The sequence below is a fragment of the Camponotus floridanus genome, unplaced genomic scaffold (genome assembly GCF_003227725.1).
Source record: "Camponotus floridanus strain SB8 unplaced genomic scaffold, Cflo_v7.5 scaffold71, whole genome shotgun sequence".
NCBI classification, from domain to species: Eukaryota; Metazoa; Arthropoda; class Insecta; order Hymenoptera; family Formicidae; genus Camponotus; species Camponotus floridanus.
In genome coordinates, this window is record NW_020229840.1 from 506147 (window position 1) to 519900 (window position 13754).

Genomic DNA, 13754 nt, shown 5'->3' on the forward strand with positions numbered 1-13754 from the left:
TTCAAAAAAGTAATTTTCTTCTTATAACATATATATATATATATATATATATATATATATATATATATATGTGTATATATATCTTTGACACAAATCAAATGTTAAAAATATAGTATGGGTATTTCACATTACAAGATAATAATAAAGAATAATGTAATATTTATAACAGAATTTATACTTAGGCGAACAGAGAGAGATCATTCTGAATCATATAAATAACAAAAAAATACATACTATATGTATGTATTATATACTGAGAGTGTAGGAATGAAAAACAAATCTATTTATTGAAGCACACACATAGATGTGTTTCGATAAAAGTCGACGCGCATGCGCGTTGCTTTGTGGCGGGAACCGCCTGTGGCGGCGCCACGGCGAGGTACGGCGCCCGCTGGAAGTAAACGACTCCAATATGGCGAATGTGAGGGATAGCGATACGTCGTTGTGGCTGCATAACAAGCTCGGTACATCAAACGATAGCTGGACCGGCAGTTCGATCTGCTCGCAGCTCAATGCCGAGGTACTGCGGAACATCAAGGATTGTTTTCCCGACCTGCAAACGCAGGTCAAGCTCAAACTGCTCCTGTCATTCTTCCACATACCAAGGCGCAATGTGGAAGAGGTAAGCGCGCGTTTGCTCTCATCTGATATTTTCCCTCTGTCTTTTTCTCTTTTTCTCTCTTTCTCCCTTTCTCTCTCTCCCCTTTCATTAAAAGTTTGCTCTGTCGAAGGATGACCGTTCTGTGTAAAATTCGGAGACAATGACGCATTCGTTTTTTATTTAGTTCGTTTATTATTTACCGCTGTTTGATTTTTCCAAGAATGCGATGTTTTTGAGACGTTTAGTACACGTGGAGAGTATCTAATTAAGACTAATGTTTACAAAAGCTATCACTTTTTCTATTTGATAAGTTGAATAAATTGTAACTGTTATAAAATATATAACATATAATTTCAATTCTTTAAACATTGTCACTAAGGAACAATTCTAGGATCTTTCTTACTCTCTCTTTTGTAAAATCTTTTATTACAATTTTTTATCTGCATATTTGTGGATAACAGTGGCGTGTGGAGCTGGAGGAGATTATTGAAGTTGCGTCTTTGGACAGCGAGCTATGGGTATCGATGCTATCCGAAGCGATGAAAACTTTTCCATCAACTGGTTCTTTGAACACAGATATTACTGATTTAGATGAACATAGACCTATTTTTGGCGAACTGGTTAATGACCTTCGGAAACTTTTGAAGAAACAAAATGATCCTGCTATGCTTCCCTTAGAATGTCATTATCTTAACAAGACTGCATTGATCTCGGTAGTAGGTCAACAACCTACACCGGTCAAACATTTCACTCTCAAGCGAAAGCCCAAAAGCGCAGCCTTGAGAGCAGAATTGCTTCAAAAAAGTACTGATGCTGCTAATAATCTCAAAAAGAGTACCGCTCCCACTGTACCAGTAAGAAGCAGAGGCATGCCGAGAAAAATGACTGATACTAGTAAGTATAACGTTATAAATATTGAATCATTGTACAATATCATAGCAGTATACATTATTGTATTCAAATTTTTCAGCACCATTGAAAGGGATCCCAAGCAGAGTGCCAACGAGCGGTTTTCGATCTCCTTCACTTACGAGCACTTCAATGTCCAATAGAACGTCAATTAGTAGTAGAATCCGAAAAGATGGTGGTATTAAATTACTTGACATTAATGAGCAACCTCTCGGATACGCACAAGCAAAAAAGAGAAAGAGGATGCTGGAATTGGAAGAGCAGCAGAAGAAGGTCGCAGAAGCGCAAGCGGCTGCTGCAGCGGCAGCGGCTTCAGCGGTCCCGCCAGTCGCGGAAACTCCGGCAACTCCAGAATACGCGCAAGGACTAGCCTCGATAAATCCACCGGCTACACCGGTTGCACCACCAGTGGTTACGGTGCAATCTTATGTCGCGCCTAGTACGCCAAGCAGCATTTCAGTTACGACCGCACCACAAACACGTAAGATTGACTTCGTTAAAGATTATGTTAGTTTTTGTTTAGATTTCTATAAAATTATTTTATGTTACACAGCTACCACATTAACTACTCCTACAACGCCCACTGCTGTATTACCAGTAGTAGTTTCATCGACGGTGATAGCACCTGTAGAAAGTACACCTGTTGCTGTGCAAACAGTCAGACCAGCTCAAACAGTCACACAGATACGTATACAGACTACTGCACAACCTAATGCAGCAGCTAATACAAGAAAAGGCCTGTCTCTTACGGTAAGTTTATGCAAATTCCATTCATTTCATTCTTTGATCTTAAGTTTATATAAAAGTATTTGTTTAGCTATGTATTATTTTAATTAATGAGATATATTGTTGATAATGAGATCCTACTTATTACTGAATTACAGCGAGAGCAAATGTTGGAAGCACAAGAAATGTTTAGAACTGCAAATAAAGTAACACGTCCAGAAAAGGCTCTTATCTTAGGTTTTATGGCTGGGTCTAGGGGTATGTCTATTTTCCTCTGTATAGATTCATTATATCTCTTTTTTATCATACTGATAATATTATTGATTTTGTTTATAGATAATCCTTGTCCAAAATTGGGCAATATAGTTACAGTAATGTTATCAGAAAATATAGAAGAAGTGACGCAATCGGATGGCACAACCGTTCCGATGTTAGTCGAAACTCATTTCCAAATGAATTATACAAATGGCGAATGGAAAAGGATAAAAAAGAATCGACGTATTGTGACAGAGGAGTCCACGTCAGCGTCCACTCCTGCGCCGAGTGCGACTGCCACGGCTTCCAATTGAAAGAACTTGTTCAAATTGATATAATATGTATAAGATCTATATATGAAAATATTGTTTTGTGTGGTTATTAAGAAATAACGCACATTGTGTGATCATTCGTCTTCTTAGCGAAAAAGATAAAGACGATAAGTTGCTAATTAAGAGCTGATTCATGTTTCATAAGGTCTAACATAGAATTGTTATCAAAGTTCTTAACTGTCGTATTTGTTTTATCCCTTATAAATGATAAATAATTCCTTCATTCTTTTGCGTGTGCATCAATTCTAAATTTTTACTTTTCTTTCTACTTTGAAGTTTTGGTTAAACAAAAATAATTCATTAAGATATTCCTTATCTTTGTTGAATAGCATTTTTTAAGACATTTATGATATGATAGATTTATGATGCATATTAATATATATATATATATGATTTGGTAAAAACAATACAAAGTCTGAGAGTGTTGTGTATATGTATACACATGTGTGACTAATCAAACATTTTTTGAATGTGATTATGTATTGAAATCTTTATATTACACAGAAAGATATGCTTACATACTATATAAGTGTGTGTATACACACTCATTTAAAAACAATGAACATGAAATTTCTATAATGTTGTTACTTGAATAAACATGATTATATTAATATAAACATGATTATATTATCTTTGTTGTATGTGTGTGTGCTATACATATGTATATATATATTTTTTTTATAATTTACATTATGCATTTGGTAAACTATATTGTATTTCATTAATATTGCTCTTTTCAATCACTTTGTACACATGTCGTACAATAATTCTTTCTAAAAAGCACATTTTTCAAATTTAAATGTAAACTAATTTCTATTCTACTTGAATAAGTGTTGCCAACTTTTGCCTTTCTAATTTTATAATTATTTCTATATTTGACGATCGTAAATATTTCGTATGTTATTTGAATATTCATTGTAATATTTATATATAACGTAAACGTAATATTAGTATAAATGCGATAAAATTTATGGAGAGTTTATTCTTGCATCTCAAAATATTTCGTAACCTCTTCGTTCCCGCGCGAGACTGTTGGTTGCGGAATATGCATATTAAAAAAAGTGAATAAAAGGTTGGCGAAACTTATCATATTTACAGTACAAGATTTCTTCGAATCTACGATTCTACAAGTCTTGCAAGTTCTACAAATAATTGTATCGCAAACCGATCTTCGTTTTTACAATGTTTCGATCACTCGCCCCATTATACCTGCAAGGTAGAAAATTGGTAAGCATCAAATTTATTGCATGTTCTATCATGTTTTGATTAAAATTATATATTTATGCATTTTGCCGATTCATTTCATGCAAACATGGTTATAACAATAAATCTCAAATAATATACACCTCGATACAAGTGTAAAATCCGTTTTATAAGTGTTGATTCATGACAACATCAAGATAGAATTTTCTATTTGTTATTTTATGTGTCAATAAAGAAGAAACATTTGAAGAAATAAAAATTTACATATATACCAAATAGATATGAGAATATATATATGCATTAGAGAACACATAGTATGATTTTATTCTAAGGATTGGCAGAATTATTTAAATGTATATATGTTAATTCTTATTGTACTTTCTAATATATTAGTTACTTTTCATAGCATTATACATGTGTGAGATGATCGACAGGTTGAAAAGACTTAAAAAAAAAAATAAATACATAGAACATAAAATTATAAATAGATTTGAATGTTATCATGAATCGCTTAAAGTATTAAGTTTAATTCTCGCTGTTTTAATGTGAATATATTTACAGCTTGTCACTGCAACTGGATCATTGGCAAAGACAAATAACACACTGGTGGCAGAATGTATTCGTAATTTTACAGTGAGTTCAAAGTTGCTTAGCAATTGGCCACAAATTCAGAAACCTGCACCAGAGTTTTCTGGTACTGCAGTAGTTAAAGGTGACTTTAAGGAAATTAAATTAAGCGATTATAAGGGAAAATATGTGGTTCTCTTTTTCTATCCATTAGACTTGTAAGTAATTTTGTTTAAATTATTATTTATTGTTTCTATAATATGTCCATAAGTAATTGTTATCTTTTAATTGCAGCACATTTGTTTGTCCAACGGAAATTATAGCATTTAGTGAAAGAGTCTCTGAATTTGAGGCATTAAATACACAAGTCATTGGAGTTTCAACAGATTCGCATTTCAGTCACTTGGCATGGATCAATACACCTAGGAAACAAGGTGGCCTTGGAGGAGATTTGGGTTATCCTCTTCTAAGCGACTTTAACAAAGAAATAGCCAGTAGATACAATGTTTTATTGCAAGATTCGGGAATTGCACTTAGAGGTCTCTTTGTCATAGACAAGGAGGGAATTCTTCGACAATTTAGTGTCAATGATCTTCCAGTTGGTAGAAGTGTTGATGAAACATTGAGATTGATCAAGGCCTTTCAATTTGTTGAGAAGCATGGAGAAGTGTGTCCTGCAAACTGGCAGCCAGATTCCAAAACTATTAAACCAAATCCAAAAGACAGCAAAGAGTACTTTAACTCAGTTAATTAATTTAGGTAATATATTTATTGATTTCTTTAAAAGACAGGCATATGTACGATAGATTATATTATAATTTGATATGATACATATAATTAGAAAATGTGTATAATAGAGATGATTAATATTTCAATTACTTATATAGAATGAACAAAATCAAAAAACATATATCATAAAACAATCTATCGCATTTATATGCTCCTTTCATATCACATCTTACATTCATTTTTTTGCATAAATTTATGTGTGAAGAACTTAAGAGAAATCCAGATGATATAGATAATTTATAGAGCAGATATCGAATGTAAAAAAACAGAAATTCTCTTGAATTGGTTAAATTAATCAAATTGTTGTTTAATTAATATTTTTTCTAGAATGTTTTATGTCAGATCTTTCCTATTTGTGATTGCAAAAGATAAATACATTTACAAATTATAACAATTTAATTTGATATGATACATATAATTAGAAAATGTGTATAATAGAGATGATTAATATTTCAATTACTTATATAAAATGAACAAAATCAAAAAACATATATCATAAAACAATCTATCGCATTTATATGCTCCTATCTATTCAGAGAATTATATAATAATTTTAGACAGAATTTTAAAAATTGGAATAAAATTCTCTACATTTGAAGACCATTTTATTTAAAAATTATAGAAATTATTAATCTCACTTTTTTCATTTAAAGACTGAGTTACAATTGGAATATTATACTTTGTGATTTTAAAAGAAATAATCTGAAATATGCATGTGTGTGTACTTTAAAATGCTACAGATTAATAAGAGATCTTTATTTTTATGATGTGTGTATATATATACACAACTTAAAAATTTCAGTATAATGTCAATTTATATTTTTTCTAATCAAGACTATAAAATATATCCTAATTAATTTTTAAGTTAATTTTTATATATGTATCCATACAGTACATATGTAGGCACACAAATAATAGTATATATTCAATAACATATGGCATCCTGCAGTTTTAATCTTTTATGTTGCGGAAAAGAAATGTTTAAATTTATATAAATAATATCTTACTTTTTTATAAAATGTTCAATATAAATATTTATATTATTTTTTTCACAAGTTATTTCTCAACGATGATTGTTCAATTCACGTTAAAATGTAATGTAGCGTAGAATATGAGCAATTAGCATGGTTACTAAAATTACATTGCAATACGAGAGCGAGATGTACATATGCGCGGATGCCATAAGATAATTAGAACGCAGCGCGAAAGGTAGATGACGGAATTAAAAGCCGTTATAATGTCAGCGGGTAGGTAAGCTGGCAGGTGCGCTGTTGGCGCAGGCTGCCACTTCTAAAAGCTGCTCATGATAAATTTAGTAGAGCGAGCTTATTATTTCGTGAGGAGGAGAGAGAGGATATACACGCGTCTTGGGGCACCACGCCGGCTCGGGGAACGCCCCGGGAAGAAGGGATAAAGTAACCAGAGACGAGAGCCTCGGGAAGCAAAGAGTCGGGGCGCATCGTACGACGGGAGATCGCGAGAGGGAGAAAAACTGCTGAAAAGCGACGCCTGAGATAAACGGCTCATCCTCCATTCCCTGCGCCTCCGCCAAATCCAATCCTGGTACGCCATCCCCGCGCGTGCTTGGAAATCTCGAGACTAATCACATTCGCGTCACCGCGTAGCGTGTTCGCGTCTCGCGGTACAGTCGTATGCCGACAAATTGTATGTCGTAGCGACGCGGTTTCATTATCGTCGCAAAGCGTAAAATAGGAAAAAAAGAAATTACTCCGGTGATACAGAGATACAGGGTTTACAGGTTTTACTTGGATAAAACGGAAAATGGAATTTCTTTTTACTTTCGCGTACATACATTTGTCTTTATTATTTTTTGAAAAGCGATATCAAATCTTGATGAAAAGATAGGAAAGTAAGGTAGAAGTAAATGCACGATTGCATTTTTTTTATTTCTATTTTTATTTTTATTACTTATTAGTTTGCCAGCAAACACAGAATATTGCAGCAACATTGCTGCAGTGTTGTAATATTGCTGCAATATTCTGTGTTTGCTGGTTGTTTTAGACCCATACAGCACACAACATTGCAACAATATTGCGACAATATTACAATATTGTAATCTTGCTATTGTAGCAACATTACAATATTGCCGCAATATTGCTGTAATGTTCTGTATGCGGAGGAAGCAAAGTGGTTATTTTTCGACTTATAGATTTTATTAGTATTTATTTACATCGATATATGCACATTTTGAATGAAGGGTAATATTATTCGTAGTTTTCTGAAATAATTTGCTTTGTACTCTGTAGCCAGGGGCAGGGGAAATTGCAATCATAATTGTCCGATTCACCATTATATTTTGCCGATTAAGTGGTCAGATTATATCGGCATTATGTTGCAGAGTCTAATCGAGGGATTTCTTGTCCACCGCCCTTGGTTTACGGTTCTTCTATTGTGGGACAGTCGAGCGTGTAACAGTAAGGTTTCGAGTCCTAATTGTGCCTGCGCCCTACGCGATCTTAGCAAGTGCTATACTAATTTTTATTTTATCGAACATTGTTATCTTAACGGTGAATAAAATTTATCTAGATCCGATGGTCTCGCTCTTAAGGCTTCACATATAAGCAGAAAAATGACATTCATAATATTTAGATTAGATTAATATATTGAATGATAATTAAATTGCTCTGATAAAAATAAAGTACATATTATTTTCAGAGTTTCGTGTCAAATTTATATACATTTATGGAAAAATTTAATATAGCAAATTGTCATGATAACGATTCTTATTGATCTTCTTCCTCTAAAGAATCTTTATTATTAACGCATTGGACATATCTTTAGCACTTTAAGTAGGATAGGGAGTTCGCGTCGTTTGAATATAACTCATTTCCAGTCCCCTGCCGCTCTCACCCGTCTCTTCAAGACGCCTAATAATCTTCCTACGCGACTGCTCGCGAAAGGAACATTTTCTTAAAGGAGCATTCAAGGCGCGCCTTGATGACGGCTATAGGTGGATATTATAGTAGCGGGGCTTACCCTCTTGGTGGTTTGCTACTTCCAGGAGGGAATAAGATGAGTAAAGGAGGAGCAAAACTCGTGGGGTACGAGGGTTTTGAAGCGAGAAGACACGACAAAAGAGAGGGAAAACGGAAGGGGAAGGGGGAACCAGGAGAGGATGCACGGGATGACAGCAGGGTGAAACGGGGCAAGGGAGAGGGGGCCAGAGGCGTGCATCCATCCATATCCATCCCGGGGTGGCTACTGGGACTTTGATTACTTGTTTTAATCTTCCGACTGCCGACTGGGCGAGCATCTGTCACTCAAAATCCGTAATTGCGCGCGGAGCCACCCCTTCGCCGGTCCAGCGCCAGGATTTTGCCTCTCCTCCTCCCTTCCCCCTCCCTCTTTTTCTCTTTCTCTCTTTGTCTTTCTGTGTATTGCTATTACTTTCTTATTGGTCGTTTAGCACTTTCGTTCAACCGCGAACGACCGCCGATCGCACAGACTGCGCTTTGGTAATCACAACGCTGCTCAGCAACTTGCAATCAGCTGGGATTTAAAGCCGGGCATTCCGTTTTTGTAAGGCGTCTTTTAGTCGAGCAACCCTCGTAATGCATAGGTAGCGATAAAAGTACTTGATATTTTTTTTTTCCAGGGAATAGTTTGTGTAGATTTACAGCATTCCTACGATTCTACGTTCGATTTATTCTTAAACGCATGCAATATATATTTTTTTAGAATTTGTATTGTATAGAAGAAAATGTGAAGCGTGTAATTAGACACAACACAAAACAAACAAATTTACTTTATGACAAGATAAATACTTTTATTTTTATTTTTGCTTATTCAGTCTACTTAAGAGACTTATGTTGAGAGAAACGGTTTGAAAGATAAGAAAGAAAATACATCGCTAGCTCTCATATGTAATTTAAATGCAAGCAAGCAGTTACATACATACACTTCTACACCTATTTAATACACGTATTTGTATTAATTGGTGAGAGTGAGTATTAAACGAACAAACCCCTAGCGTGTCTGTCCCCGACAATCTATCACCTTGTGTATATAATACACGCCACCACGCTGGTTGCTCATCAATTTGATGAAAAGATATTTCCTACACGCTATTGCGTTATGCAAATGCTTTAATTGTAGGAAATTCTATAAGCACAAAAGTCAATTATATCTGACCGTACTAACGTTAACCCTTAACTACACTATAATGAGATGGAATTAAATAGGAGAATTCATCTCTGATATTATTTGAAGTATATCGCACAATTTTTATTCTCGCTTGTATAATTTTTATTAAGATCTGATAAACTTTCTTTATTTCAAATTTATAAAATTTATTGATTTATTTAGAAACGTTAAGATCGAAATTTATATAATTTAATACCTTACATTTTTATAAAATATTCCTTAGAAAAATTTTATTTTTTTTTAGAATTTATTTTAGTATTTGTTTTATATTTTTAAAATTTTCTAGAGATTTATGGCTCTTTATATCGCGTTTATTCCATTCACTTACTCATGCTCCTCAGGGTTAACTGAGATTGATGCGGCCTCTATTACGTTCTCGGATAATATCGTTGCAGATGTATGATCGCGTAATCTCGACGATCCCGATTATTGTAAGCGAGAAATAAGACGCAGGTCGTGCAGCGCGCGATCTCTCGATAGGATTTCTGCTGCTCTTGCTTTTCTAATTGTCGGAGTCATTCGTCCTCTTCAAAAGGAACAGATGCACCAGGCTGTATTGAAGGACGACTCTATCAGAGATCCAGGGGGGGTCCCGGTGCTCGTCTCTTGGGGTTATTTTCAGTCGATTATCCCCAGAACGTCGGGGTCAACGTTGTGCTTTAGAAAGCGAAAGCGCAAGAGAGCAGACGAGTCTATTAGCGCAGAGAAAGGCGCATTTGCGTACGTCAGTTTTTTAGAGAATTAATTTGAGTATTGAAGAAATATTATATATAAGGGCAGGCTGTGCTCCAACTCTTTCATATTTTCTTTTGTGTTTTCGATATATGTTTTTTGACAGCTTTTGTAAAATTGTATAATATATTGTAGATAATATTACATAAATTAGATATGTGATAGTGAAAAAAAATTAAGAAAAGATTAAAGCAATATTTATAAATATATAGATAAATACTTTAATAGAAAAAAACATTGGAATTTAATTACATGTTTATGATGAAGATCTTGATGCGTGTTCGAGGATCATCATTAACCGCTGTGTTATAATGTTTCAGATAGTACGTCGTTTTAGAATATTCAAAAGGCTGCTACTTCAATTAAGAGACTCGGTTTAACACGAAAGTACTGCATGCGCGCGGTGGAGGGGAAGCAGTTGTATCTTATCTCTCACATTTAATCATCATCGGGCTGGTCCCAACCCCGACGACACTCCTAAGCTTCAGTAATTACTTAGATGGACGCTTCGAAATCTTTGGCGGATCTGTAACGTGAAACAAACGCCCGATGATTCCAACGATTATATTTAAACTCTTCCTCAGCGCTACGGGATCCCACGAGAATAAATAATAAATTTTAAATTCGCAGTATTCAGAGGTAAGTAAATCATTGCTTTTAGAATATATATGCAAAAATAATTATAGTTATTATTAAATTTTTAATTTACATGATTTTTAAATGAAATATGTATTACTTTTGATCCACTTAGACTTCTTGTTATTTTAGAAACCTTATGATAAATATAATTATTTTTACATGTTTTAGTCATACTTTTACATAATATTTAGTACTAAGAGAAAAGAAATTAAAATTATTAATTGGACTTTTATGTGAACTATTAAGTTATTCGGTAAATTAATTTTTTTTTATTCGGAGATGATAAAATTAGCTAAAATTAATTATTTTTTACTTCATCATATTAATTCCATTTTTTTAAATATTTAGCAGAACACATATGTTTAAAGTCTATTAATATTGAAAAAAAGAAATAAATTATAACATTCTTTTTTGTTACATTTTTATCGCGGGAAATGAGAGAATAAAATGTTTAAATAAAGAAAGCACAGTTCAAACTGAGATAATTGTCGTAACATGAGCAATTAGTTAACGATTGACGCGAATGGAAGTGCCGTTCGATGAGAAAGCGGTTGATCGAGAGGTAGACTGATAGATAAGTAGGCAGGGATATCTGTCTATTAGCTCTCCACCCTGATAACGGAGTTGCTGCTGATCCTCCTCCGGTCCCCGGGCGAGTGCTTCGTTAATTAATCTGGCAGCAACGGACTCGGCAGCTCAAAGGCACCCTTTTTCGCCCAGATTCATCCATCCATTTACCGATGGACCTGTATCCGCGAGTGTACAGACGTTTTCTTTCTCATTCTTTCTCCAGATATCTCTCTCGTTTTCGAGATAAAAATGATAGAGAAATTAAACGATCATAACTCGTATAATTCAAGCTTGGCAAGCATAATGAGATGATACAAAGATGAAGTGAAAATCGAGTTGCCACAATAATTTTGAGATAATTTTTTTCATTCTTTTAATCTGATCAAATTAATTTTTTTGTAGAAACTTTAGTTATAAATTAACAAAAAGATTGAAAAAAATGTTAGTAAATATTTTTTTAAATTTTTTGTTAATTTATAACTAATGTTTTTGTACCTATACACACTTATCTAAGAAAATAATCAGCGACATGGAGCTTATAGATCACAAAATTTGTTCGAACAGCTGATTGTTATCTGCTTATTCATACTTGTATTCTCTATTATGAGTAGTAATATGATCAGTTATAATAATTAATTATTGTAATATGAGCATTATGGGCTTTGTGTATACGATAGAAGCAGATGGACATGCATTGTGCATTGCAGATATTATGTGCTTGTTAGGATGTTAGGCATTTATCTTAATAATTACTGTGTTTCTCAAATATTTGTGCTATGATACGGAATTATTACATTTAAATGTAACTTTATGCGCGCAAAAAAATATGAATATTTGCATAAATATATTAAATAGATTTGAATTTGGAATTAATTTCCGTTTCGGAATGATTATTACTTTTTTATAAGTTAAATATATATCTCGTAAAAATAATTAAATACTTTCAAATTTACAATTAAAATAATTTATAATTTAAATATTTTATTTCTAAATACTTAGATTTTATTTTTAAATATTTAGATTATCAAATCATCATTGCTAATCATTTTTTTTACCGACTTAATTTTTTTATACATAATTTTTTACTGATTTAATTTTTTTATACATATTTTTTTTAAGTTTGCGGCACAAAATAGCCAAATTTGAAGAAAATTGTTTATTTCGAAGATCTATCTGAAGTAAATTTTGCTATGAAATCATGCAAGATGCAAAAGTAGATATGGGAATAAGCAAATTATTAATTATAATATTAAATGAGTAGATGAAGAGAATATCTTTAGCTACTTGAAACGATTTACGTAATTAAGTCGTATTCAGAATACGGACGATAACCGGCGGAAATCACGCTCGCCACAATTTGCATTTCCGATAAACGCAAGAGTGGGCACATCGCGAAGTCGAATTCAGCATCAGGAAATCCGATGCTTGAACAGGTCTGGAGAGAGATAAAAAGGGGCAAGAGAGGAGGGTGGCTGTACCCACCATGCTCGCGCTGCCAGATCGAATTGCTTTTCCAGCGGACGGTCGCGAGATATCGAATGCGCGTGAATGTACGAATACTTCGTATATATACTACCTACCTATTTATACATGTATGTGTGTGTACGTAAGGGTATATGTAAGCGTAACGTTAACGTTACGGGCGAAGAGACTGAACCGCGCGATGCGTGTAGGGCGCGGCGCGCACCGGCATAAAAGAGCAAGCGAAAAAGGGAGCCTCTTTTTAATCTAGCGACGATTCGCAACCCCCGGCTCCTTTTATAGTTACGTGCTTAGTGCTTATACCCATTGACTCTCCTCTCTCTCTCCCTCTTTCCCTCTCTCTCTCTCTCTCTTTCTCTCCCTTTCTCCTTTTCTTTCGCCCTCTTTGTCGCCGCGTCAGACCCCGTATTCTCTACCCCGAGACGAATTCTATCGTCGGCCTCGGAAACTACTTCGACAACCTCGAATGCGGACGTTGAAAACCGCGCGTGTGTTCAACTTTAACGCTAGAATACCATAATAAACATGACGATCAATGTTAGCGATTCAATCATCATTTTTTGAAGGTATGCTGACTTTTTTTCCCGCAACGAGAATGTATATTTTGCATATTATGTATTTACAGCGCAATTTGAATTCGTACAAAGAAAGAAAAAATTTCTATAACATAACTCTAATAAGATATTGATCTCTAAGGAGCTTGATATCAAGACATCGCACATTTGGCATAAAGAATGCGGTGAAAAAAATAAACAAAAATAAAATAAAACATAAGATCGCGAGGG

The 13754-nt window shown here is 34.1% G+C and overlaps 2 protein-coding genes across 4 annotated transcripts; both read left to right on the forward strand.

The window, feature by feature from the left end:
* The first annotated feature begins 215 nt into the window (after window positions 1-215).
* LOC105254633 (negative elongation factor A) lies at window positions 216-2995 on the forward strand. Its single transcript, XM_020028564.2, has 6 exons — window positions 216-622; window positions 1063-1495; window positions 1572-1991; window positions 2064-2260; window positions 2395-2494; window positions 2573-2995. The coding sequence occupies exons 1-6, from the start codon at window positions 305-307 to the stop codon at window positions 2803-2805; spliced, it is 1701 nt and encodes a 566-aa protein (XP_019884123.2). The 5' UTR covers window positions 216-304; the 3' UTR covers window positions 2806-2995.
* Window positions 2996-3806: 811 nt separating this feature from the next.
* Window positions 3807-10901, forward strand: LOC105254632 (peroxiredoxin). 3 transcript variants are annotated; one of them, XM_025413905.1, is made up of 4 exons: window positions 3807-4050; window positions 4588-4811; window positions 4888-5352; window positions 10599-10901. In XM_025413905.1, exons 1-3 carry the CDS (start codon window positions 4006-4008, stop codon window positions 5345-5347), a joined length of 729 nt encoding a protein of 242 aa, XP_025269690.1. In that variant the 5' UTR covers window positions 3807-4005; the 3' UTR covers window positions 5348-5352; window positions 10599-10901. The 3 variants fall into 3 exon arrangements, with proteins under 3 accessions (XP_025269690.1, XP_011261726.1, XP_011261725.1); XM_011263424.3 differs by lacking the exon at window positions 10599-10901 and adding an exon at window positions 7742-7958; XM_011263423.3 differs by lacking the exon at window positions 10599-10901 and having other exon boundaries at window positions 4888-5632.
* Window positions 10902-13754: the final 2853 nt, after the last annotated feature.